Source organism: Nipponia nippon, unplaced genomic scaffold (genome assembly GCF_047370975.1).
Source record: "Nipponia nippon isolate SJK-2023a ecotype South Korea unplaced genomic scaffold, ASM4737097v1 scaffold_17, whole genome shotgun sequence".
Classification (NCBI taxonomy): domain Eukaryota; kingdom Metazoa; phylum Chordata; class Aves; order Pelecaniformes; family Threskiornithidae; genus Nipponia; species Nipponia nippon.
The window spans coordinates 8,823,869-8,850,578 of NW_028262333.1; the positions used below are offsets into that span (position 1 = coordinate 8,823,869).

The 26,710-nt window shown below is 42.3% G+C and overlaps 1 protein-coding gene across 3 annotated transcripts in view; it reads right to left on the minus strand.

Moving 5' to 3' along the window:
• Positions 1-918: 918 nt before the first annotated feature.
• Positions 919-26,710, minus strand: part of LOC104012050 (organic cation/carnitine transporter 2) — a 31,249-nt gene continuing 5,457 nt past the window's right edge. The window contains exons 2-10 of one of the 3 annotated variants that reach the window (XM_087754009.1): positions 22,116-22,219; positions 19,561-19,715; positions 18,063-18,234; positions 16,930-17,056; positions 12,475-12,575; positions 9,108-9,322; positions 6,930-7,112; positions 6,331-6,466; positions 919-5,679 (exon numbers count right to left, since the gene is read on the minus strand). In XM_087754009.1, the coding sequence (XP_087610135.1) occupies positions 5,661-5,679; positions 6,331-6,466; positions 6,930-7,112; positions 9,108-9,322; positions 12,475-12,575; positions 16,930-17,056; positions 18,063-18,234; positions 19,561-19,715; positions 22,116-22,219 (1,212 nt within the window). In that variant the 3' untranslated portion in view covers positions 919-5,660. Of the gene's footprint in view, positions 5,685-6,330; positions 6,467-6,929; positions 7,113-9,097; positions 9,323-12,474; positions 12,576-16,929; positions 17,057-18,062; positions 18,235-19,560; positions 19,716-22,115; positions 22,220-26,710 lie in introns of those variants that run through there. The other 2 variants (XM_087754008.1, XR_015703901.1) reach the window with 2 other exon arrangements.

The following is a 26,710-nucleotide window of genomic DNA, read 5'->3' on the forward strand; positions in this document are numbered from 1 at the left end:
CCTGCTGCCCCATTATCTCATCTTCATACTTCCTTACTGTTCTACTGCATTTATTTAAAAGGAAGTAACAAAATGTATTAGAAGAATAGAAGCGGCCCAGGTTTTAAAGATAATTTGTGGAGGCTGGTCCAAACTCAGAGGAGCTGTTTCTTCACAAGATAGGCAAAGATTTTTGCAGATAAACCAGACCTGCGTGTACCACGTACAAGATGGGCCAACTGCTAATTATTGAGAAAGAAAAAACAGGCAATGATAGGCAGAGTCCCCACACTGTTCCTTAAACCTCCTAATATATCAAATGCAGCTGACCTTGTGGTGGTACTTCTGCTTATCTACAAGCACACAGCTTCACGTAGCACATACGGGGGAACCCCACAAAACCCCAGAGACCGAATCTTGCGATGATGGCTTGTCGTCTCGGGCCACGGGAAGACTCCCATACAGTTCTGCTACAAACATTGAAGTAGCACCTTAGAGAAACTCCTTGCAATTTTTCAATAACCTGCCATGTCTAAATAAATGTCAAATTACTGGTTCTCTGTGTTGCTGGCATTCGGAAAACGCTCCATGAGGACAGGACCCACGAGGACAGGACCCACGAGGAGACCTCTCAGCAGCTCATTCTGCTGAAGGCAGCCCCTCCGCAGGGAGCAGGGGAAGCCAGCGCCCGCGCTGCCGCTCCAGCACCCGCCTCCCGCCCGCCCTTCACGGACAGCAGCCACAGACAGTGCTCCACTTACTAAGCAAAAGGGTGGTCTTAGAGCACATATTTTTTCAAAAAATTATGGAAAGAAATCTTGTATTATATATAATGACTAAGGGTAAAGCCTACAAGACCACAAAAAAAATGAAGTAGCTCTGTTATGCAAAAAACACATTAAAACATGAAGATGTAAAAAAAATTATGAGAATACTTCATTTTAAAGATAATTCCAGATATGATTTTATTCTGAATTTTACAAATAAGCATTTTTCTATAAAAAACTAGGATAAGAATCAATTTAGTTACAGCTAGGAATATTTACATTCTTAGAAGAAATTTCTATATCTTTCTATATACAAGGCTGTGGCCATTCCTAGTTCAAAGTACCCCCAAAGGCGTTTGTAAGCAAGGCATTACAGTGCCTGAGCTGATTTTGTTTTAAGAAAACCGTTTACAACTGCCAAGATTAAGGTTCTGTTCTACAAATACCGAAATACAAATTCATTGGCAGCGACAGTCCCATCAGTGTCCTCACGTGCTCGCTGTGCTCATGTGCGTAGGCCCCCGGGGAGCGCTAAAAAGAAGAGCCCCTCCAGGTGAGGCTATAAAACGGAACCGGCTGTAAAGCAGAGATGGGTATAACTCACGTTAATCTCAAATTCCATGAGAACAGCAATACAGTATTAGCATCACCGTATCTCAAAACGAAAATCCTCTGGAAAGAACAGTATTTTTACAGTGTAGTTAGGCGCACAGTGAAAACATTCAATAATGCCCCCCCTCACAGGCGGCACGCTGCAGGCAGTTTTCTGTAGAACTATGAAGGGGGTTGTGCAATTAAAAGAATATGATTAAGCGTTCAAAACCCAGTCCTTGCTTGACTTACTGCAGTCCAATTCCCTGGGCAATGCACCACCTCCCTGTGCTTTTTTCTTCCAAATGGTAACTTGGAAATGGGGGAGGAGGTGTTCACACCACTTAACAAAAAGAGTGTCAGAAGTCATCCGAAGTTGCCTGCTTCTGAAAGATGAAATATTAAATGATGCTCACATGAGCATTACATTCACCATCAGGAGGGTCAAAAAGAGAATCTAATGAATACAGACTGTGGAGCATGAACATCACAAGGAATTATGGTACCTTTTGGGTAAATGCTATTTCCACTTGCAAGCAAAGAAACCGAAGTCACAGGATTATGCGACATACTGAAGATGATGAAAGAAATCAGTCTACGAGCTGGAATGGAGGAATCCTAGTTCCCAGCTCGAGGCCATATGCTGTTTTCCTTGGTGAAGGTACTGTAGTGTGCATTGTTCTCTAGCAACAGAGAATTTTGCCTAACCAGGTAATTTTGTATAAACCTGTATTGCTGCTGTAATACATGTTATGGGCACCAAAACCCCTCATTATTTCCAAGGTTAAGGTTAGCCTGCATGTTGAAGTCTGTATTATCTTCCTCTGCAGTACAAGGAGCTCCTAGGTTTATCACAACTCCTCTTTCAAAGGCAAATTCTGTCCCTTCCCCCTTACAAAGTGCCACTCACTACTTCTTTGAGGATAACAGAAGCAAAAGCACTGGCTTTCCCAGAGAGCAGCAGAACAGGTCCTTCCCCACTAGCCAGCACACCAGCCAAGACTGGTGCGTAGGTGCATTCAGATACTGGTACCAAAACCCATCAACTCTTTACAGAAGGGACAACTTGCGTGTGACTTCACCGTGGGATTCAAGGCTGTCCCATGCTTCCCTCCTCCACCACGAGGCCGAGAAGCATCTCCCGCTTGGACCTTGACTCATTTCATGACACTCACGCAACAGCTCCGCAGGGGTGAGTGAAACATCTCAAAAATGTAAGTTGAAGTGCTCTGTTTACAGCAGTCTCAGAAAGTCAGTCCCAATCCTGCTTCGCATCAGCGTGACACAACGTGACATGCCAACATGTCTTGTTAACGATACCATACATTGTCTAGGAGTCAGTCATGTCTGAAAGTGTTCCCCTCATCTACATCTTATTTGCACAGATCAGATCACCTACCTATATTAAAATACTCCCTCAATTTCTTTTGGAAATACGCATTAGCTGGATTCTGCCTACCCACTAGAACAAGCTCTTTGTTTTAGAGAGAAACTTGAGAAGAGTAGGATAAAAAAGTAAATACAAAATAACCCAGGATGTTATATTAAATATATTCTACATTTCTGACTCATACTTTCATTTCTAAAAAAGTTAAGCAAGGAAAAAAAAGTATTTTTTTGACACAGAGATTGCCGTTGCGTTTTGTATATTAGTCATAACCAGGAAATTCCCCAATTTGGCTGGATCAAAAAAAACCCAAACAACAAAAAACCCCATAAAAAAAACTTCAGTAAATATCAGAATATTTAAAGACTCAAGAACAAAGGTCTCCCTGCCAAGGCACATACCTAGATAAAACAGTGGATAAGAAATTACAGCTAAATCAGACGTTACATGGACTCTGCACTTTGGAAATTCCTGTCCTATACTAGATCATGTAACAGGCAAGCACGTATCTTACATTTCAGGATATTTTCTGAAACAGTTTAAAGGAAGAGACTTTAATGGGACACAGTTGTTTACACTGGCAAATTCATGACAAGGAAGTAGCAGCTAAATGTGTTTTGCCTCCGACTCCGGTGGTTATCAGATAATTCTTCTACAACACACAGAAAAGAAGCTGCTACTGAACGTTCCAGTTCCTAGAAATAAGGTTTACAAAGAAAAATATCTGTACCAAGTTTTAGAACACATTAAGTTTGCAATGAATATTTCCAAAAAGGTGGTAAGCCTGACAAATTGTGTCATGTCTTTTGGGCAAGGGAGACTGGCTGTTACATGCTCTCTCCTGCCATGTATTTGCTCATGTCAAGGCTATTATATGATGTGCAGTGAGGCTTGCAAAATCGAGATTCTTGATTTTTGCACTAGCTTCAAATCACACATTGCATTTTAAACCTGCCTGCCAAGGGCCTGTCAACCTATGAAACAGGAGTGACACTGAACCTGCCCAAACATTGGGATTTCTCTCCTTGGAAGAACTGACAACACGACAAAACTACGTTTCTCTGTATCCTTCTCTGACCTGGTAACATTGGCCAACTTCCTGCTGCATCCAGAAATTAAAATACTAACCAAGTAGGTGAAAAGATGCAGGGAAAGTGGAACAAACCGTAAAGATCAAGACACCGCTAGGAAGTTGAACAAAAAAGCCCAAACAAAAACCCAAACCACTATAGTCTATACAGTTTTTTCTACTTCCTTGTTTTTAAGACAAGCAGGCTGGAGGACACACACCAGTGCATCGGTCTGACTACTGGAGCTGGTCATCACGGCCAGAATATGGGGTACTGGTTAACAAAAGACTGGAATCAGCCAGTGCCACCTATGTATTTAATTACAGTAGGAAAATGCAAAACTTCCATGACCAGCTGCCACAGCAGAGAGTGAGGTCCCCAGCTTTGGCTACAGAGGTTTAGGCTCTGTTCAAGTCTCTACAAGACAGAACACACAAAAACAAGAGAGAAATCTTTCACCGCTCACATCTGTCAAAGTATAATGTAGTGTACGATCACAATAGCACAAATGAGACTGAGTTTACATATATATTGTATATCTTTAAAGAAACACAGGTAATGCCAAGAGCGCTTCTGTGACCCAAGGAATAATTTCTTGGCAGACTGTCAACAAGGTTTGGGTTTTTTTTTTTTTTAGAACAATTTGAAAACCATTCACTGATTACATGAGTTAAGTGAAATAACAGACCTCATAGTAATTGTACAGTTGGCACTTGAGAAATGTATTCTGAATTTTGTTCTCAGTACATTCCACCATGAGGTCAACGCAGTGGCATAGATTAACACAAAAATTCAGCTCTAACTATATTAATTGTGTGCGTGTGTATGTGCACGTGTGTGAAAAACACAGAAGACAGCAGAATTGTTTCCATCATCCAAATTGCACAGAAGACGTTAAAACAGTTTAGACATAAAACTTCTAACACACATTGAAACGGAAGAACCCCAAATTCCGCTCCCTCCACACACAGATGAAACCTTTTGCATCATTTAAAATAAATACAGCCTGGAAGCAGGCCACACCCAGGGTCAGGTGTAAACAACTTCACCACACAGGTACAGTTGAAAACCAGCATTGGAATCAGGTGAATTCTGTAAGCAAAACTTCAGTGCTACAAATATTTTGTGCAAGACAATCCTTTCACAATCTATGTTGAGTTAAAACATATCAAGTTTGAATTAATTCTCAAAATCTTTCTTTGCATCTTTCTGAATTTGGTAACAAATTCAGCATGTGCAAAGTCATTTGAGTAAGACTGCAGAGAGGCATGTTCTCATAACCTTCACTATAATAAATAAACTTCCTGTCCAGAGACAGAAGTTAAGGAATCGAAACCAGTTAGCAGTTTTTTCTGGCAATTTTTACTTCTTGATGCTTGATGTGCATTAGCTCTGGAGAAGGTGCACTGAGGAATCCAGGTACCGTGCCAGCCCTTGAACTCATTTTCAAGTATCTTTCAGCAGAACTATACACTTAAAGTTACAAAGGACTGATCAGATACTTGTATGGTATTTTTATATATATATATATATAATATATTATATATTTTCTTATATATATATATATACATAGTATACCATGGTACTACTGCATTAAAGCAACTGTGGCTGAAAAATCTTATTGAAGGCTATACAGCATTTATGTTCATATAAAAAGAGAATGTACGGAACATAGTGTTTAAATTAATAAATAAGGTTAAAATGACAGGAAACAAAGTGTTGCCACTAGCCCTTTCTAGAATGAATTTTAGAAGAAAAGTCCATTTAACTTGCAGTCCACCAGGAAGTACACAGGAGTTCCATCAAAAAGATGTGCTTTTAAGAATCTCTGGATTTTCTTCTTCCTCCTTGGAATCCCTTGTGCTACTAGATGCAGGCCTGTATTCTAATCTGGGGAAAAAAAAAAAAAAAGAAAGAAAAAAGAAAATAACTTAAAAAACAGATGAGAGAACAGACAAAAAAAAAATCTATGTTGAGTTAAAACAACAAATATCTTGAGCCCTATTTGACATTACAGCCTCCTAATTTTATTATCCTGTTGACTTCTGTTGGACAGGTCCCTTTCTTACACCAGGTATGTGCTTATGTGCCATCTTCAGTCATAGCTGTGGCAAAAGGCCAAACGCTTTCAATGCCTTTTTATGTCAGCTGAACTAAACTGGAAGAGTTCAGCCCTTCACCAGTACTTACACGACTTTCAGAACCTAGAAAGATAGATTATAACCCACAAAGTGTCCCTATATCTTTAAAAGCAACTATATAAAGCAATATACTTTTACAAACGCATTCCTTATATGTAATTTTATTCAGTCCTTACAGTAAAACGATAAACTTGGAGCCAAGAGATGTACATACGAACATACACACTTGGGAAGAGGAACCAGAATTCCAGCCAAGCTCTTATATCTTCAACAGAGCACTAACTAGACTACCAAAACCAGTCCCTCCTTCTGACAACACCTAGGCAAGTCCACTCCTCTTCTCAGAACAGAGAACTATTCTGAGAAGAATGTTAAGATCAGAAGGCGACACTTACCCTTTCACCAACAGCATTTGCTCAATTGTGTCCGGAAGAGGCATACCGTAGCTTTCTGGCAGAAATAAAGTCAGAATTCCTGAGAGCACAGTCAGGCTCCCCATCAGGATGTAAGGCAGGAATCGATCATAGGCACCTAGCAAAATACACACACACAAAAAAAAGGTAGCATCAGCTCTAAGCCTCTGATAATGTTTGTACCTAGGTACAGGGCTTTATCCATGCAAGATTTATGCTTTCAGTAAAAAGCAAACAAACCAAACCCCCTCACAGTCTGGCATTCAAAGCATATGTTGTTTTAAATGTGGTTTTAGGAACTCAAGAGACTGGGAAACAATAGCTATAAGAACTGTCCCTACTGAGTCAATAAGATTGAGTCTTCAGAGCATCTCTTCAACAGGGCATAAAACAATACTTTATGACCATTGCTCAGAGATGTTGAGACCCCATTCCTACCTGCACTTTCACAACACACCTGGAAACGAAGAACAGTCAGAAAGTCCCAATGACCCACAGAGGCAGGACACTGATCTGGGTAAAAAGCATCGCTTTCCACCTGCCAGCACTTGCCCAGCACAGGCACAAACGAGTTAACTTACCGAGGTAAACAAAGTAAGGTGAGAGGATGCTGCCCAGTCTAGAGGCCATGGAACTTGCTCCAACTCCCATGTTCCTCACTACTGTTGGGTAGAGCTCAGCCGTGTAAACATAAACCATTGAAAAGGCAGACGTGATCCCAAATTTCCCTAACATCACCAGTAGAATAGATAGCGCACGAATATCTGAAATCAAAATGCAGTAAGGATTTCAATAAAGCTCTGACAACTCATGGTATCTCTTAATTCCACTGTGTTTGTATAACTCCTGTCTAATTAATTCCAGTATCTGGTGTTTTTTTCTCTGTACATGTCTACAAGCATGGACAACATTTTTTTTTTTTTAAAATTACTAGGACTCAACATTTTCGTTTCCTTGAGAATGGGGCTTCCTGCCAAGTAAAAAATAAGGAGGAGAGAGCAAGAACAGGAGAGGTCCTCTCAGATTTCAGGGGCTAGATCTGTGCTATTGCAAACAATGCCATATATTCCTTTTTCATAGAATCATTAAGGTTGAAAAAGACCTTTAAGATCAAGTCCAACCGTTAACCCAGCGCTGCCCAGTCCACCACTAAACCATGTCCTCAAGCACCACATCTACCCTTCTTTTAAATACCTCCAGGGATGGAGACTCAACCACTGCCCTGGGCAGCCTGTGCCAGGGCCTGACTGCCCTTTCGGTGAAGAAGTTTTTCTTAATATCCAACCTAAACCTCCCCTGGTGCAACTTGAGGCTGTTTCCTCTTGTCCTATCACTTGTTATGTGGGAGAAGAGACCGACCCCGGCCTTGCTACAGCCTCCTTTCAGGCAGTTGTAGAGAGCAATAAGGTCTCCCCTCAGCCTCATCTTCTCCAGGCTAAACAACCCCAGCTCCCTCAGCCGCTCCTCGTAAGCCTTGTGCTCCAGACCCTTCACCAACTTCGTTGCCCTCCTCTGGACACGCTCCAGCACCTCAATGTCCTTCTTGTAGTGAGGGGCCCAAAACCGAACACAGCACTCGAGGTGCAGGCTCACCAGGGCTGAGTACAGGGGCACTGTCACCTCCCTGGTCCTGCTGGCCACACTATCGCTGATACAAGCCAGGATGCCACTGGCCCTCTTGGCCACCTGAGCACACTCCTCGCTCACGTTCAGGCGGCTGTCAACCAACACCCCCAGGTCCTTTACCGCCAGGCAGCTCTCCAGCTGCTCCTCCCCCAGCCTGTAGCGTTGCCTGGGGTTGTTGTGACCCAAGTGCAGGACCTGGCACTGAGCCTTGTTGAACCTCATACAGTTGGCCCTGGCCCATCGATCCAGCCTGTCCAGGTCCCTCTGTAGGGCCTTCCTATCCTCCAGCAGATTGACACTTCCACCCAACTTGGTGTCATCTGCAAACTTACTGAGGGTGCACTCAATCCCCTCGTCCAGATCATCAATGAAGATATTGAACAGGACCGGCCCCAAGATAAGGCGAACAAAGGTGAAATAAGGTGAACAAAGTTAAACATTTGAAACAAGTTATTTTTGGTTTCCTCCTCTGGTTCTTCATTAACATTCCTCGCTACAAGTCAATACAAGTGCTAAGCAACAATGCCCCCCCATCGTATTCAACACCATTACCAGTAAGAGTCCATAACCCTCTTAATCTAACTGGTCTAAAGACACATATGGTTTGATATCCAACAAATGTTATTTTGGCCTCCTTTCCAGTTGCCAAACATTATTTTAACTATCAACACTAAATCAGTACAAGTACATTTGCTTTTGAGAAGCAAAAATGCTTCCGCAATGACTCCCTCAAATGTAACCGTTTGAACAAGCCATAAAGAGACAGTCATTTACAATTGTTTGGGAAGTAAGTTCTGCAGCCTCTTGGTAACCTCTGCTTACCAAATTCTGGTTGGTCTAGTCCTGGTTTTACACTTGGACCTTACCAGGGCACCTTGCCGACACTACGGCAAAACCAGACTACAGAGCTGATCCCAACAGACCACAAAGCCAATGACCCACCTTTAAAAATGTATCTGAATTGTCATGTTGTGTGAGCTCCCTGTGCAGCAGCACTGAGAACCAAGGAAGAGGGGCAAAGATAGGGAACGAATATCTGTATTTAGTTAGACACTCTTCCTCCACATCTGCCCAGTGCATGGTACTGCACTTCACCTGTCATACATATTTGAGATCAACTAACGATTCCATACGTGAAGGCACCAGCTGAATGAAGAGAAGAACACAGCCTCCCAAGAATAACGCAGCAGCCATTGAATACCGTCGAGGGAGATTTCGAAGCAGCAGCCAGGAAATAATGTAGGCTGGAACTTCAATCACTGCCGAGAGGAAACAGTTCACATAGACGTCTCCATGCAAGTTAGGTGTGTCAAGAGAAAGTCCAAAATAACCAACAGAGATTATCATCCTGAAAGAAGCAGAATAACAGGATCAGACAATTTTCTGTTCTTCCTGAGGTTGCCATGAACCTCTGTTAAGTACAGAAATCACAATGTAAGGCAAATTCAGCATCTGCCAGATTCTTTCACCATAGAAGCATCTTAAATGCTGACTTCAGAAACAGCAAGATAACAATTACACAGTGCTGATGGTTTTTATCTTTCAAGTTTCTCTTGAAATCAAGGAATAAAATAAATTTTAAAAAAGTCCTATTCAGCATTAACGCAATTAGGTAACTCCAGAGCTGTTGCGAGCCTTGCTGAGGCACGGGCCTATGTGCCCACCAGTGCTGGGTGGTCCTGCAGCTATACCGGTCATACTTCTTTTCTGATGCCGTTGCATGACTTTGCAATTGTCCATCTCACTCTCATTCCGACCTTGCAAGGAAGCTCCGGTTATTTGTCACTTTCAGACATTTCATTTGTCTCTGCTAGTCGTGCTGATGGAGAGGGGCTGACTACTTCTCACGTATGCCCCCATATTTCAGGTCACCCCTGGGAGATAGGTCATAATCATTCACAATGCAGTGATACAGCAGTTCCTATTACTAGCAGTTATAGCCTTAGCCTGAAAGTTTGGACTACTGAATTTTACTGCTGCTGACGCCTACTGTAGCTTTTCATTATGTTTACCAGGGAGCTCTGGGGGAAGAACATTGTTTCTGGGTCATTACCCTCCATGCTTTGTGTACAAAGTCAAAGAGGAGAGTATGGCATCCTGGCAGACCCAAACAATCTGGGATTTTCTCTGCCATGCCCCAAGGTGGCTGGGCAGCATCCAAGTCACGTTTGCACAGGCTCGGTGCCCGGGCTGGTCAGCGTAGCAGAACAGAGCTTCGTGGCTGGGAATACTGCCATCTTAACCATGCCACTGCCAGATGAGAACTGGCTTCCACGTGATGAAGGGAAACACACAACTGGCCTTGGAGACAAATCCTGTCTTGTCTTGGGAGATGTTGGGAAGAGAGGGTTATGCCTCACCAACAAGTAACACGTGGCAAACAAGGAAATAACAGGCACTGGGTCAGGATATGTCCAGGTGCAATGGTGAGGAACAGAGCACTCAGCACTTCGTGTCCTTCAGCATCTATGTTACAACAGAACCCAGAGTAAAATCACTGCACAGCACAAAGTGGATCACTGACCAAAGACTAGCTCTTCCTCCTCCTCACTTCACATGGGAAGAGCCTTCATGGTCCAATTGCTTAAAATAAGTTGCCTGGTGTACTTGGGAAGGTACGAAGTCATACAGCTGAGGGTAACCCCCCTGCTGCTGCATGTGCCCTGCCAGCTAAACCTATTCTTCTCAAAAGTAGTTACACGGTATTTTCCACGATGCCGTGCAATACGCCCAGCCCTGTGCTGTGAGAAGTTATTTTTATATACAATTTATATATATATTTTTTTATATAGTTACACATTTTCTAGGAAAGCTTTAGGGGTATTTACACATGACATGGTGATGAAAAGCCAAACTTTCTCCTCCGACGCAAACCCAGCAAAGGGATTAGTTTAAAGGCCCGCTACTTACTCAAAATTAACAACACACTCAGCGATATGTCAAGGTGATATATGGCTATCTGCAACCATCCTCTTTTACAGAGCTTCTTTTACGAGATCTTTCAATTCATAACGCAGAATAAACCATCAGTATACTATGGGTTGGAAAACATTGCTGTGAGTCAGCACAGGATGCTTTATATTTTGGGAAATTAATTAAAAGGAGGTCAGGCAATTGAAAATGGCCCAAATCAATGGAATACTTTTCTGCAAGAGGAGGTAAGATTGTGTAAGTCAGTGGCACATGTTTGACTCTGCCTATCATAAAACTGCATTAATCATGTGGCAAAAAGCCCTTCAGCATATGGAACGGATTACACAATGCCACGTCACTCTGTTTCTCTCAGATGCTTTGTCCTACCAGAAATGCCGTTCAAACAGGTTTCGCATTGGATTTCTACAATCACACACACAAAATTGGTTGTGCCTAGGAACTCGCTACTGATCTGCTCCAAGATGATTAGAAGCAGTAGGGCAGCCTCAACTCTAGCTCACTTCCAATTAAAGGTGAGAGTCAGCATTTGGACTGGGAGGGAAAACAACAGTATATGGAAACTGTACTGACATGTCCACAAAAAAACAACATTACTTTTCTTGTCTGAGCTGTTTTCTGCTCAAGTTCCTTTCTCAGTGTGTTTGTAGCACTGTGCTTGGTAATGGGCAAGGGAATCTGGCTTAAATATTAGCCAAGTCATCCTTTGACCCAAAAAGCCACATCAGCTTGTATGCACTGGCAGCTCAGTGGACTGAACTCTAAGGCTTTGCCTCACTAAAGCACAGGAACATTGTTCAATAAGGCAGCAAATAGACTTAGTTAGCTCCAAAGCACTCGAGGGACCTTCTTGGTTAGGACACTGTAGGTACATGCACTAATTAAACCTCTGGCAGGCTCTAAGTTACACTCTCCATTTTCTGAGCAAATGAGCTTTCTCCTGAACCTCACTGAGATTACCAGTAAAAGAAAATGGCAACCGTTTAATCAAATTAAGCATATAGTACGGCTTCAGCTAGTGCAAAACCAAAATGAAGATGGCAGGTAGAAAGAGTAGCTAGCAGGAAAGTCTAGGGAAATCTCAGATTAGAACTTCAAAGGCAGCTTTATCCACTTAAGAGACAATATGAAAGAGAAAGGAAGATTCTCCCCACAAGTCAGGCATTGCCGTGTTTAGACCCCTGGGCAGCAGTTCTCTGACTAGGGGACAGGGCATGACTCACTCCTCTTAAAAAACTTTGTTACAGTCAGATGAGGATTCCCCAAGGGCCAATATCAGGCAGGATTCCCACACATCATTGCCAGCTGATCTGATTCTTGCTCAGTTCAGGATATGCATGACTGCTTCAGAAAGAAATAACAATCCAGATGTGTTTCTAGACTGTTACTGAGATGAAAAACCTACATATTTTTGTTGAACCTACAGAATTTTGTTGCTTCAGCCAGCAGGTCGTTGCTTTTTGAGCTGGTTTTGTCCTTATCTCTTCAGAACACCTTAGTGTTCAAAGAGCAGTTTTTAATTGTTTTGCTGCTTTTGTGCTTACATACTCCTGAACCACACTTGCTTACCAAAGAATCACTGACATAATTGTGATAGTTAGGATATTTCGGGTTTTCATTAGATCCAAAATGGTGTATGTCTGTTGCTTCTGGGAATTCCAATCTTGCAGCTGGAAGAAAACAAACAAAAACCCATGAGAACATTAACTTCCTGCAAGCAGAATTATTGTGAAAGTAAGTCCCCCCCAAACTTATACATCAGTATTTTGATATGCTGCAGAGCTGAAACAGGTGCCTGACTTTTAACCAAACACATATAAGCCATAAGAGCCAACTACCTGTGAAAGCAGTTGCTCCTCCCTAATTTAAAGTCACTTAAAATTTAGGCTGAAATTTGTAATAATTTTCTCTGCCTGAGGCTCCATAAAGCAACTGCTTATTGTTACTTTTATAACTGAATTATAAAGCAACAGTATTAATTTAGGATTTGTACGTCACTACTTCTTAGGTCCAGTTACCATCCACCTTGAGGATCATGTAAATCAGCTGCATCCAGACAAGAGGAGAGCACCACGGATGATGAGACATTTGAAAAAAGTGATCTGTAAAAGTCTGAAAGCAGAGGGCTTATTTAGCCTAAGGGCCAGAAGACCGAGGAAGCCTTAGAAGACGAAGAATGGTCTTCAAAGACCAGCAAAAAAAGTGATTAACTGTCCTCTATGTCCACTGCAGACAAGCCAAGAAGTAACAAGATTAAACAGCAGCAGGACAGATTTAGTAAATGACTCCTCATGCTGGACCTAACAGTAATGTATGTAAACTGAGACAAACTGACTAATGAGCTGAAGAGTCCCCATCATTATCTAGCCTGGTTTTGAGATCTTCTTCTAAGAATATAAGCAAAAAGACAACAAACTTCTCCTTTCCCCATGAAACTTTCCAGCTCCTCAAAATGAAACCACTTCCATGTAAACAATGCAAAGATATTCATCCATGAAACACGCAAACAAGTTTTGTGCTCGATAAGATTGTAAAAAAGGAAAGAATCTAAGTTTTTTTTGATTTAGGACTTTAAATTAGACCGCTAACAAGGAGTAACAAGGGAAAGATTTTTCAAAATACGTAAAAGGTGATTTAAGAGGACAAGTTCCATCGAGTAAAACTATCAACTTTGATAAAGCAACACTATATGGCTGAAGAGCCACAGTTTTCTAGACATGTCACATTTTTGTTATTGCAAAAAATGGTATGTTTCCAGGATTTATCACAGGCTCCTTACTCATCAATTTAATGGTATTTTTAAGTCTTACAGTAAGAACATTAACAAGATTTTGATCTTACAATTTTCCACAGAGAATCTTTTTTCTGTTAGAACATTTTATACCTAGCTGAATCTGAGACTCAATAGTCAATAGTTAGAAATCTAACCAAGAAAGAAACAAGCAGCTCAAAATTATCAAATGAAAAAAGGTAATACTGAAATATTTTTCACACTTTTTGCATTGTATGCTGCCAAGACACCTCGCAATATTTAAGTGAGGGCTTCTCTTTCCACAACTGGAAGAATCAGTCTTGCCTGACAAATCTCTATTATGCACAAGCACAATAAACTGTATACAAAGATTACTTCCTCCCTTGATTTTTTAAGTCAGAGTGACCCGAGAATGTCAAATTCAATTTTAATATATTTAAAGACTGAATCCCTTTTGTTGGCACTGTGTATTCCTTCATGGTACATCCAAATAGTTATCAATGAAAGTAAACCATGATTGTAGCTTCAAAAGACTGCAATTACTCACGACTAGAAACTTTTCTGAACTCTTTCTGCCTGGTCTAATATACCATCCTCTACTCGGTATTAGTTCAACTTACAATACTTTTTTCCCCTAAAACATTAGGCTGGTCCAGCAGAAGTAGCTGGATTTATTGCAGGACACAACACACCAATAGAGACAAAAGCAACCATTAGTTTGACTTAATTCCTCATCAACCTCTCTTCCATATTCAGTTAGTGATGTTTCTTTTGGCAAGGTAGTTGCTGGACGCTGATTTGGGGCCCTTAACTCTTGTCGCTCAACTCAAAATACACATAATCTCCTCAATGTCTTGTAAACTGTATGTGAGCTAATGGGAACATGAAGTCTATGTAACCCTTGCAGTCAGGTGAAAATTCTTTCTGAGTGATATTTTGTTCTGAAGACCTGGAGGATAAAATAGTTGCTCATGCACACCAAACTGTAGTGTATTTGCTTTCATAAATCCTCATTTTCTATGAAATGCAAACAGTTCTTTACATTTGATAGCCTTCATTCTGCCTGAAGCCAAACCTCCCACTACACAAACTGCAGTCAGCTTTACAGCTCACAGCCCTTTCTCATAAATCACATGATCTTTCCTAAGTACTCTCACTATTCGTTGCCAAGAAACCAGCAAACAGGAAACAAAAAAAGGAGAAAAACCAAACAAACCACAAAACAAAGCCAGGAACAGTAACATTCAGAGAGTCACAGCTGATGAGAAAAAAGGGTCCTGCCTTTTAGGAGCTAGATAAGCAGACAATACAATCTTTAACAGGACAGGCTGGAACAAGAAGCTGAGAAGGGCAGGAAGGGTAAAACAATGATTCGACATTAAACCTATCATCCAAACGTGTCTATCCCCCTCATATGGGATAATTCAGCCAACCGGGCCTTATTTGTGCTCCGCAGCTTGTTTGCGACTAGTCACTTGCTGGATCCTAACTGGTTTTGAAACCTCTGGAGCCTAAATATTGCAGGTGCTGCTCCCTAGCTGCATGGGTTCGAGGAATACTCCAAACACGAGCTCAGGTTGCTTCTCTCTCCAGAACTCACGTTCCAACTGCACAAGGGCTAGGGGCCAGACGGATTTCCGAGAACCTCTCTGCAGCACAAACATGCCTCCTAAAAACTCAAGAGAGGCTGCGAGCCTTCTGCTTTACAGCTCTTCAGAAAGCAGACAAAAGAACAGCGTAAACAGACCACTGATGAAGAGAAGTTTTGCACGGATTTTTTGGTCACAGTATTACTTTTACCTTAAGTAAAAAGATGGACAGGAGTTCTGTATTTAAACAGTGCCTGTTCATTGAGCCTATTTTCCTTTCGGTGTCAGAATGTTAATCTGTGTTTCTGAAAGTTGATATGCAATGATTTATCTGTAAATAAGTACCGTGTACTCCAGCCCACCCTGCTGCAGAAGTCAGCATTTCCCCTTGTCCAGTGTTCCCCAGGGCAACATCTCTACTCTTGCCCCTGCCTTCTGCTACTTCATCATCCAGCCTCATTCAGAGATGACAAACAGATCAATATTTCATTCTAAGAATGGGAGATGGAGGATTCCAGGGACAGTGACGTTAAGCAGATGTTGGAGCCAGAGTTTGTTTTCCATTCTCCTGGTGTAGTGCTGGCAACGAGTGACTTTTCATGCCTACAGCATAAGAAGGAAGGAGAAAAAAAGGAAAAAAAAACCGTGTTCTAATGAAAATTCAGGGGGAAAAGCTATCATAAGCAGGTCTGGGTTTTCCTGTCACTCTGTTCCAGCAAGACCAGGCTGTCTGTCCTACTGTCTACAAACAAGTTTGGACAAACAAGCTTATTTGCACCTCAGCTAACCTCAACCCAAGTGAAGCTCTTTCAATATCAATAGCAAACACACTACAGTTTAATGGCTAACCATTTCCCTTAGTCTGGTACAGAGGCCTTGTAATGCAAGTGAATATACAAGGTATTTTCACCTAAATGACAAGACAATGTTAACTGTCAACCAGAACACAATGGGGCAACTGCCCAGACAGGCTCTACAGATCTGCCTAGAGACCATTCTCCTGGATTATGCAAACAGTTTGTCTGTCTGACTTTTGGAAGTGACATTTGAATGAGTGTGGAACTGCTTCTACATCTTAAGGTCACCAACAGCTCAGACAAACGGAGGATACCTAGAGGAAAGAAGAACATGTTGGAAGAAACGCATGGGGAAAAAAAAATACTGCTAGCTACTCCACCCAAAAGGAGCTCAAGTTTTGCTCTCCTTAACATGGAATAGAAATTGGAGTTGAATACGGAATTGAACGAGAATGACATTCTTTCCACTGCCACTGGCCAGGATTAGTCCTGTGTTAGACTTTTATAGAACTATATTAGACTGTGCAAGCATAAAATCTGTACAGCGCAAGTATTTAGACAACAAAGCAATAGGTACCTCAAATTCATTACCTTCCCCCAAAAACTAGAGTTTAAAAGGAAAAAGGTGGCTGTAAACTGGATCAAAAAGATCTTTGCATTAGAATGCATGTTGGCATTCCCATGGGAATGGGACAGCAAGGGCTTTGTAAATCTTAATGAAGCGGGAAAAGGGTATTCTGCTTTTCAGGAAAAGGAAGACCTTTTACCCATTTGAGAAGTATGCAATACACTGCAGGCATAACTCAATTCATATGTCTGGAAATTACTCACTTTACATGGTCATTCATAGGTCCAGCAAACAGCTGGACTGCTGAATGAGTCTTACCTCACTAGGGTCAAGTATTACATCTGGGGCTGTAATGCCATTAGTTTTTGCCGCCTTTCGGATGATGTCTTCTGCCTCTTGAAATCTTCCCTGGGAGATCAGCCACCGTGGAGATTCCGGAATGACCCTGCAAAAAAGGTGCAGAATAACGAGTCTGCATTTCCACAGAAAGCACCGCTGCAGGCACCAAGACACATTGTTCCAGGCATGAAGAGCTCAAAACTTGCCAGATCTTGCAGACATTAAAGCAATGACAGCAGAAATCAAATTTACAAGAGCAGACTAGCATACTGAACAAGAACAGACTGAAATGCATTTGTGGATTTTAGAAATACTAAAGAAATAAGCAATGACTCAGAAAAACAAGAGCAACCAAAACCTTCAAAGTATGGGAAAACCAGTTTAATTAAAGAAATTCACAAATGTGAATACACAAGCAGCATGCTGTACGTTAAGAGGCATATCCTTAGAGAATAACACATATAAAATTAGTAACTGTAAATACTGCCATATAGAGGCAAGTCAGAAAGTAGAATTCGCCTGAGTCATTCAACTTTGTAAGAAACTGGATGGGATCACAAACACAAATGCCAGCGTACGTGAAGAAACACCACCACCGTGTGGACTGTTTAAGCTTTACATGCCACCTAAAAGTAGCATTTCATGAACTACGGAAGAAAACAATGAAGTCTCACAGATGTGCAAGTACTGTTTTGTAGCTTGTCATATCTTTGTCACCCTAGCATTGTCCAGCTTCCCAAAACAACCGGTTTCTCCTTCTGCCCTTAGTTCAGGCCTACTTTTAAAAGTTCATGGATTTCAGTTGGTGCAGAAGAATGAGTTTTATTGACTTTTTTTTTTCTTTGCATGTGCATCACTTAGTTTTATAGAAGCCTACAGAGAATGAAGAATAGACTTTTCAAGCAAGAGTCAGATCACCCACAAAGCTATGGACTTGCAGCTAAACAACTGGGAAGAGCTAAGGACACAACATCCATTCTTCGCCTGTTCATTCTTCACCTGCCCATTGCTGAATTTCATTGGTAAAGGCTGGTTGGCTTGGAGTCTGGATCTTAAAAATCTGCAGACAGGACCTTCTAAAGACTGAAGTCTTTTAAATTAGTTATACTCACCACCAGAGCGGGACGCAGAGTAGCCCAGGTAAAGTAAGTGCCAGCAGCAGCATCCGCCAGTCTCTGATGAAGTACGCAAACAGTGGCAGCAACATGTAGCCAAATGCATAAAATATGCAAACACCTAGTGTGCAGAACAGCACACGAATTGATTTGCCAAGAATTTCTGTGCCTGTTCAAAACAACAGTGAAGATTAGTATTTTAACTTAATAGCAACCAAGTAACTTACCAAAGATACCTCTAATGATTGGCTTTATACTACTATACCGGGTAGTTACAGTGTTAGCATGCTCTGCCATCCAATTTTAGAGGCAGCATAGACCTGCTTCATGGAGTGATCCTGCATCAACCCAGGTAAATATAAAAGGAAGAGAACCAGGCCATAAAGTATTTCTGTAGCTCAAAGTAGCTAAAACTTCTATAGTTCTATGTTCTTAGGATCTCCCATGTTACCTGAGGAGCTAAAACCACTAGACCTACTATAAAACATTCACAACACAGCCTCAGCTTGATCCCTATAGGGTCCTCTCCAGCTTATGGAGAGAGACTAGCTTCTTTAAAGGATAATTCGGAGATGCCTAAATTAGGTTCCTGACCTGTATCACCTTCTAAAGGACCATTTCGCTATTGGCCAAAAATCTTGCAGTCTTTTGGCATATGCATGTGGAGGGTCACTAACAAAGGCCAGGCTACTGGCAGTGGAATTAAATGCACTAACAGGGGCCAATGCTTCCCTCTGAAAGGCTTTGGGACCTGCAAATCAGGAGACATTGTAAGAGACATAATCTTCCTCCTTTCCACAGAAATAGCAGAAGATTACAGAAGTTGCAGCAGGGTGTCTGCAGTGAGGTTAGCTAAACACTGTTTTCACAGCTGCACTGCTCTTCTTTGGCCCAAAAGGAATTTCTTGCTGACATCTGGTACTTTGGACAGTGAGGCCACTGTAAATAATATTAATTAAACCACCCCCCCCCAATTTTTAAAAAAAATCTCAGATTCATAAAGTAATTCACATTCCCATCTGATCAAATATGGTCTTAGTTAAACTGAAAATATACCAAGCAGGAATCACTATGCCATTTAATTTTTTACTATAGGCTGTTCTAAGAAGACTTTTTAACACTTACTTGATCTTTTTTCTTTTACAGTTTTTTTACATCAATTAGGCATTTAGGCCCCAAACCAGACAACACAAATCCCTGAAAAATTATGTCTTACATGTCTTATCTTTCCAACTGGAAGACAGATTTTTGTTTCGAATAATCAATTTCTGGGGTTTTTTTTGCCTTTTTAGGATGGTAAGCCACAGATTTAATTCAGATTGCACTTCCATCAACTGGAAACTTCCAAGGAGAGCATGAATTATCCACGCATGGTGAGGACACACTCTTAGCAGTGTTGCTTGGCAAAACGAATCAACCCTAAGCCAGTGCTGAAAAGGAGCAGGAAAAGCACAAGACTACACAACGCCTATTGTGCCCAGCAGGACTTGCATACCGAGAACAAATGCTGCCACGTAGTTAGATATCTGTCCCATGCCGACCAGCACAAAGAACACTGAAAACATCTCCCAGCTGGTAGAGAAGACCTGTATGAAGCTGAAGCCAGTCTGCATTGCCAGAGTTGCAAACAGCACATTCTTCCTGCCAAACCTTCCATGGACAGATTAAAAAAAAAAAAAAAAAGATTATACAACAGCATGAATGAAATCTTCAGAAATGGAAAAACAAAATTACTCATATGCATACTTAGGGAGATACAGAACATCTGCAAAGAACAGAGGTTCAGGCACAACTATTCTAAATACATTGAGAAATCCACTGACCAAGAGAAAATAATATTCCAAATGCTGCTAGTTAAGTTGCCTTTAGGTATGCGCTAGAACACTATTCCTTCCTTACAGATAGGATAAGCAGGGAGACAAATCATCAGCAGCAAATTATTTAAAATGCAAGAGTATTAGGTGCTCCTTCTCCTCTAAGGAGCACACAGCTCATGACACAGTAAGAGGAAAGCTTCTGACAGAGAGGTAAAACTCAGGTTTGTAAGATGCTATTATCAGTAAGTGATCCCACGCTGCAATCTTCATTCCACTTGGTAAAAAAAGGAACCAATTTAAGGGACTCTAGCAATTCTATTGATGAAGTATTAAAGAAAAAGAAAAGAAATGAAACTAAACCCAACCCATGAAGCTGTTACAAGAGTCAGTGCCGATGTCCTGGCCTGGGCAGCTCCACACCACAGGCAGGCATTGCAGCCTATGACAGGACATCTGCTAAGTGCAGGTTTACACAGCTCCCTTCTGAAGTTAGACTTGACCAGGAGGTCTGCAGTTGGGTGCCACGAGCCTCACTCGGGTAGATGACAACGCATTAAGAACAGACCGTTACTTAAACCTGCAAAATATTTCATCAATCTCGCCATCACGCCTGGCCAGGCGCGCAGGGCTCAGGCTCGCTGCAGGACTTTCTGTACCAGACAGGCAGATGGCGGCAGCAAAACACTGTGTGCAGCCTCGACGAAGCAGTCTGCTCACGGGGCTCCTGGATGCACTTGGTCTCTAGACTGTGAGCCAGCTGCCGTTCAGTGGCTACAAGAGTAACTGGCTGAGCTGTACTGATGGCTTCCTTGATGGCACTTGGTGAGGATCTGGATGCCCACGTGAAGGAGCTTCAGGAGGAGACTCCTGTGATGGTAAAGTGGGAAACTCGTGGCTTCTGGCACCAGGAGAACAGCTCCTGCTTCACTTGCTGGTTCGCCACCATGGAAGACACCTGGCACCCTCACAGCAGGTAAGGGGCTAGAAGCTCTGTTGAACAAAGCACCTGAGCCCTGCAGCAGCACCACGACGAAGGGGTGGGTGACTCCCCATGGCAAAGATGGGAAATCACCCCTCACGCAGGAGAGCAGCTGGAAGGCACACGGAGCTCTGCCTGGGCGTGGATGACAAGCCAGCTGAGAGCTTATGGGTCAGGATTAGCAGGCAGTGGTGTCCACTGCAGACCACCCGATCAGAAGTAAACGAGGCCTTCTTCAGACAACCAGAGGAAGCCTCGTGTTCAAAGGCGCTGGCCATCATGGGGGACTCCAACCACCCCAATACCTGCTGGACGGACAAGACCCAGGAATTTTCTGAAGTGCATCAATGACAACTTCCTAACACAGATGTCTGAGGAGCTGACAAGGGGGGAACGCTGCTGGACCCCATGCTTGCAAACAAGGGAGAACTGCTTGGGGATGTAAAGGTCAGCAGCAGCCATGGCTGCTGGTTGTGCGATGGTGAAGAGCAGGATCGTGAGGGGAGGGAACAATGAAGAAGGCAGGACCAGAGGGAGAGCAAACGCCGGCCTGATCAGGGATCTGCTTGGAAAAATCCCATGGCATATAGCTCTGGAAAGAAGTTCAGGGGAGCTGGTTGATTTTCAAGGATCCTTGCCTTCCATTTTTTCATGTTTGTACTGCTAAGCAAGAAAGCCAGCTTACTCTGGGACTAGAAATACGGGGGGGGGGGGGGGGGGGGAAGAAATCCCCGAACAAGAAAGCCTTGCTTCTCTGAAGTACAACTGAACAGCATTCATGCTTTGCAGCTTCTGCAAACACAGGTCATGGGACTTTGATGTTGTATTTGATGACGAAGCCATGGGTGTTTATAAAAACAGAATTTTAAATTTGACCTCAAAAAAAAGGAAAACAAGCCTCTGGGAACCCTCTGAACAAAGTCCAAAGTAATTAGAAGAAAATGGCATTGATCTGACTTTTCCACGTGAAACTTATCTCCTACACCTGTTTTCTGGCATAAAACCAGTTTGCTCCAGAGGTGATTTTGCTGAAAAAATAAAAGACAAAGATAACACTCACTAACAATTTTTGTAACATTCTGTTCTACTTCAGGACATTTACTCTATACACTCTCTGTACATTCAGATTAGACAGTCACAGAACAAAGCCATGTTAGTAGTTGCAGGAAGAGACTTATAGCAAACTTCACATACAAGAATTGCTTACTAACAGCATCAAACAAAGAGCCAGCAGCTCTGGTGTATATACTTTACTTGTCTGAGAGCTGTCCTGATACGAAAGATCCAAGCAGGACGCCCACAAAGAACAGGGAGGTGCTCAGGGGTCCTTTCCAGTCATTGTCACATACGAGATTCCACTGCGGGGAGAGAGAACATGAAAGTCTTCCAATAAACAGGATTTCCCCTCCCTCCTCCTAAATGCCTCGTCTGAGCCCAGATGAAGGTGTACCCTTTGGCCAGAAAACCTCCACAACAGAAATGAATAACTAACCTACGGCACAGATGCAGCTCCATGGAAATAACGGGAAGGGATGCTGGGCAGCAGAGGGCGAAGGCCACCCGCCCTGAGCTGTCTCGGGAGCCATGCAGCCCAGGCCCCAACGCTACCTTCAGGTGTGACCCGTGTGGCTTTCTTTACACAGCCGATGGCTGTGGTATTTCCCCATGACGTATATGAGTGACAGTAACTAATAATTTCATCACGTGCATGGTTCAGCTCCCTTTCAAAGGCTCTGCAGCCCCTGAAACTGTTGCAATTCTGCTAGTTTTGGAAGGAGTAAGAACAGACCCCAAACTTGATTTCCCTGCATATGGTAAAGTTTGCCATTAAAAATTCACATTTCTAATTTAAAAGAACTTGAACTACACAAACAAGAATATAGAAAAAAAAAAATCTCCTTTATTAGATTTTAATATGGTTTTGAGAGACTGGAGACTGTTCACTGCTCACTGGGAACCTAACAAACATAGATTATTATCTTTGGAATACAAATTGAAACATACACCAAACAAACGAAGATTTCCAAAATGAAAACAAAAAAGAGGACGAAAAGATTTTTACTAAATGAAGACTGCAACAGTTTCTAATCTCCTACACACTTTAGTCTGATGTTTTTGAAATAACACTCATGTTATTTTTGTATCTATACCAACAGCTATTATTGAAATAGTCTTAATTTTATTTTGGTTATCTGGGGGAAAAACAGCATGTAAGTAACAGAAGAAAGAACAAAACCCAGCAGGGACACCTCATGCCCTACCTCGCTGCTATGCTGTGACTGGAGGAGCTCCCAGAGCTCTCCCCGTCCTGCCACGCTCACCCAGCAGCCTGCTGGCAGGGGGCAGGAGGTGCTGCAGCCCCACAGGAGAGGAATTTGGAGGCAACCAATGCTTCTGATGTGAGGCCAAACCCTCCTGAGCTTAGTTATTCAAACAGCTCCCACAGGGCCCCTTCTGATGTTTTAGGGATGGAAACTTTTCGTTTTTAATTTGTATTAAAAAGGTTGATATGAAAAGAAAATATTCACCCTGACCCCAACAATTAATCCCCCTTACTCCCCAATTACAAGTAATTCAGTATAGCGTGTTTTCCTCCTATTTTTTTAAAATTTGTACTGGAACACCCACCCTGTAAGACCTACCCCTGCAGCTGCTGCATGTCCCAGCTCCGCCATCCACCTCGTCTGCGGTCCCGCACATGGGAATGCCAGCGTTTTGCTTTGTTTGCCAGCCCTGTCTCCTTAGCATTAAGCCTTTGACTCCAGGAATCTCACAGCCCTCCGTCTATTAACAGTGCACGCTACAACTACACCCCGGTGTATGTTTCAAGGCTGGGAGATCACTAAAAACCATGCACTGAATGAACACCACCAGCAATTGCCTCCCACTCCCAGATGCCCGTGGTAAAACTCAGTTAAACCACCACTTGTTTCATGGAAGAGCATCCAGTTTTGAATTAGAACTGGAAGTTTTTCTAGTGATGAATGATGCTCATTCATACAGGCTGCACTCAGTGTTTGTGTAACTTTAGCTGCCAATCCTTAGACTATCTCATGAGTTCACCTCATCATTATTATTTTTTTAAAGTCATGGGAGCAAACAAAATGCACCTTTTCCCAATTTGTAACTGTATTCAAGTCATTTCTTAACATCTCCTTTGATAAATCTGATTGTGGTTCTGTGTCTGAAGAACCTCTCCTTATATCAGATTTCATAGTCCTCAACATTATTCTTGCACTTATTTCCCAAACCTTTCCAGCCTCACACCACCTGAAGCAGACACCAGCACCCAATGCAATGCTCCAACAAATCCTACCACCACCATCAACTATGCATCATTACAGAAGTTCCTTTCAGAATCGTGGCTTTCTAATGTGCTAACAAATTTATACCGCTCATGTAAGGGATTTAACTTACTACAGTTATCAATATCATTTGGATTAAAAACTGTAATTAACATTTATAATTAAATCTCTATTTATTCAACAAAAGCTGTATTTCATTACAGATTAAAGAAAGTTTGAGCAATTCTGTGACAACCACAGAGGCTAATCCAGCCAGGAAGCTTCAGCAAAATGTATCTGGCACCTTGGAAATACACAGCAAATGATCGTTATCAAACTTACATAGGTCAAAGCTTTCTGTGTTTATCATATGACAACACTTACCAGGAAAACAAATACCATTCCCAGTACAGATCCTGCATTAATAAAGACTCGCCTGCTCACAAAGAATCATCTTTGTATCAACTACTGGAGCCAGACCACTCCAATAACAGAACTAAAATCTAATTAGCCAAACATCTAGCTCAGTGATTTACAGTCTATCGTTACTAAATAAGTCATTATTTTCCAGCTGATCACCGTGTGCTTGCGAGCTAGCTGTCTCCTTTCATCTATCTTACACTCTGTACTTTGGCACAAGGCTGCACAGCCCTTGGCTTTCCAGACACTGGCGTGCTTGTGCCCAGTAACGAACATTTTCTTCAGACCACTGAGGCAGAGCCATTGCTTGGAAAAGTTCATGGTATTAAAATGTTTTGCACTGTTCTGCCAAAAGCTTCTTGCATTGGCAGGTGGAAACATACCAGTCCTTAAAATGCAGCAATGATTACCGCCTTGTTTTTCTGTCTGCTCTGTTAAAGCAACAGTAGGAGCTGTTGTGCTGAAGATCGCTTGAACCAGGCACCAAAGTGAACTTCAATATCAAATTTCCAAGGGAAAATTACCTTGGTTGCGCAATACCAGTTATTTACAGACTCCACAGATGCACAACAATCAGAACGAAGGGATTTTAAGGTCTGTTACCATTGCCCCAGTAAATGAATGCTGAAGTCTTCAGCTTTTTAATGACTCACCAACAAGGTCTACTGTTTTGCCTGTGAGTCATGGTAGCATCAGTCTTCCAGAACCATTCTGCAACCAGACCCTTCCCTCAACTGCACCTTGTCCAAGAAGTAGTCACTGAAGTATCGCTGTTAGAAGACCAGCATCGCAAAGAGCGAGTCTCCCAGGAGTAGTTACTGATTGAATTCTGCTGCTGGCAGTGCTGTTTTGACACAGTGTACGGTGACCTAGTGCTCTAAAATCATGTGCTATTTTCACTTCTTAGTATCCTTTGAGTTAGCCTGCTAGCTGTAACAGCCTTTGCCCCAGTGAATGAGATAAGGTTAACCTCAGCAAGGTATCAGGGCTCCAAACAGGATAAAACCATTTCAGCTTTGTTTCAAACAGCAGCTGCCGATATTGCAAAGCATTGAGCTCCTAAACGCTGGTACCCAACGCTCAAGGTGCTGCACAGAGCATTCTCACTCAATTTTATTGTAACTTTAGAAGAAGACATCCTTCTGTTGGAGTTTAAACTTATCTTCTTACTCAGACAGCTTGCAGATACTCTGGGCTGTAGCTGCTTCCCAAACAATTCATCAGGTTGGGGTGATGTCTTCATCTGCAGCCTCACACCTGAGAGCAATAATCACTTATGCATCAGAGGCAAATTGCATGGTGAGATACGCACCTCCGTAACAGATTCCTGGCTGATACCAGCCGCTGGTCAGGACGGGTGGGAAAAGGGGATGAGTAAAACAGGACAGGCTATGGGGACGGCCAGAAAACGTGGACAGCTCAGGGGAGAAGGTGCGGGACACCACAAGGGAGAGGGACTGAAGCAGTTGCTTCTCGAGCACAGGTTTGGGGCCAGAGTATGAAACAGTCCTAGGTATTCCCAGTTGTTTAAGCATCGCTTTAGGAGAGCACTTTCCAAGTTCTGCTTCATCTCTCGCATGGCGAGTCAGCTACCTGGAACCACATCTCCAAATGCCTTACTATAAGGCAAGCCCCGTTACAAAACTGAGAAGAATGAAAACCCTAAACTACTGCTTCAGATCTCCTCCCTCCCCCAAACACAAGACCCTCCCCAGCCACATTTTATTAGCTTCCAGCCTTTTATCGCAACACAACCTGAACAAGAAGTATTATTGCAGGTTTAGCTAGAATTACACTACGCAGCATACACAGAAGCGTGTCAGTCTTGCTAGACTGGTGTTTCCTGTATTCTCTCTTATACCTTTCCAATATTAAACTGAACATTAATATAACACCTCTATCCAAAAATAAAACTACCTTACAATTTTCACCCAAACTGCAATCACAATGAAATTCAGACTCCAAGATGAAATATTTGAATTCTTTAAACTGCAATCTGTGGAACAACCTTCAAAGCATAAAACATTGGTGTCAAACTAAAATTGCAAGGCAAATTTAGGCAGGCAGGATGCCAGAAGTCCAGCTGAAGATACCGCCATACCACAAGTGAAAAATATCATTGCTCTAAGTTCTCTAGGCACTCAA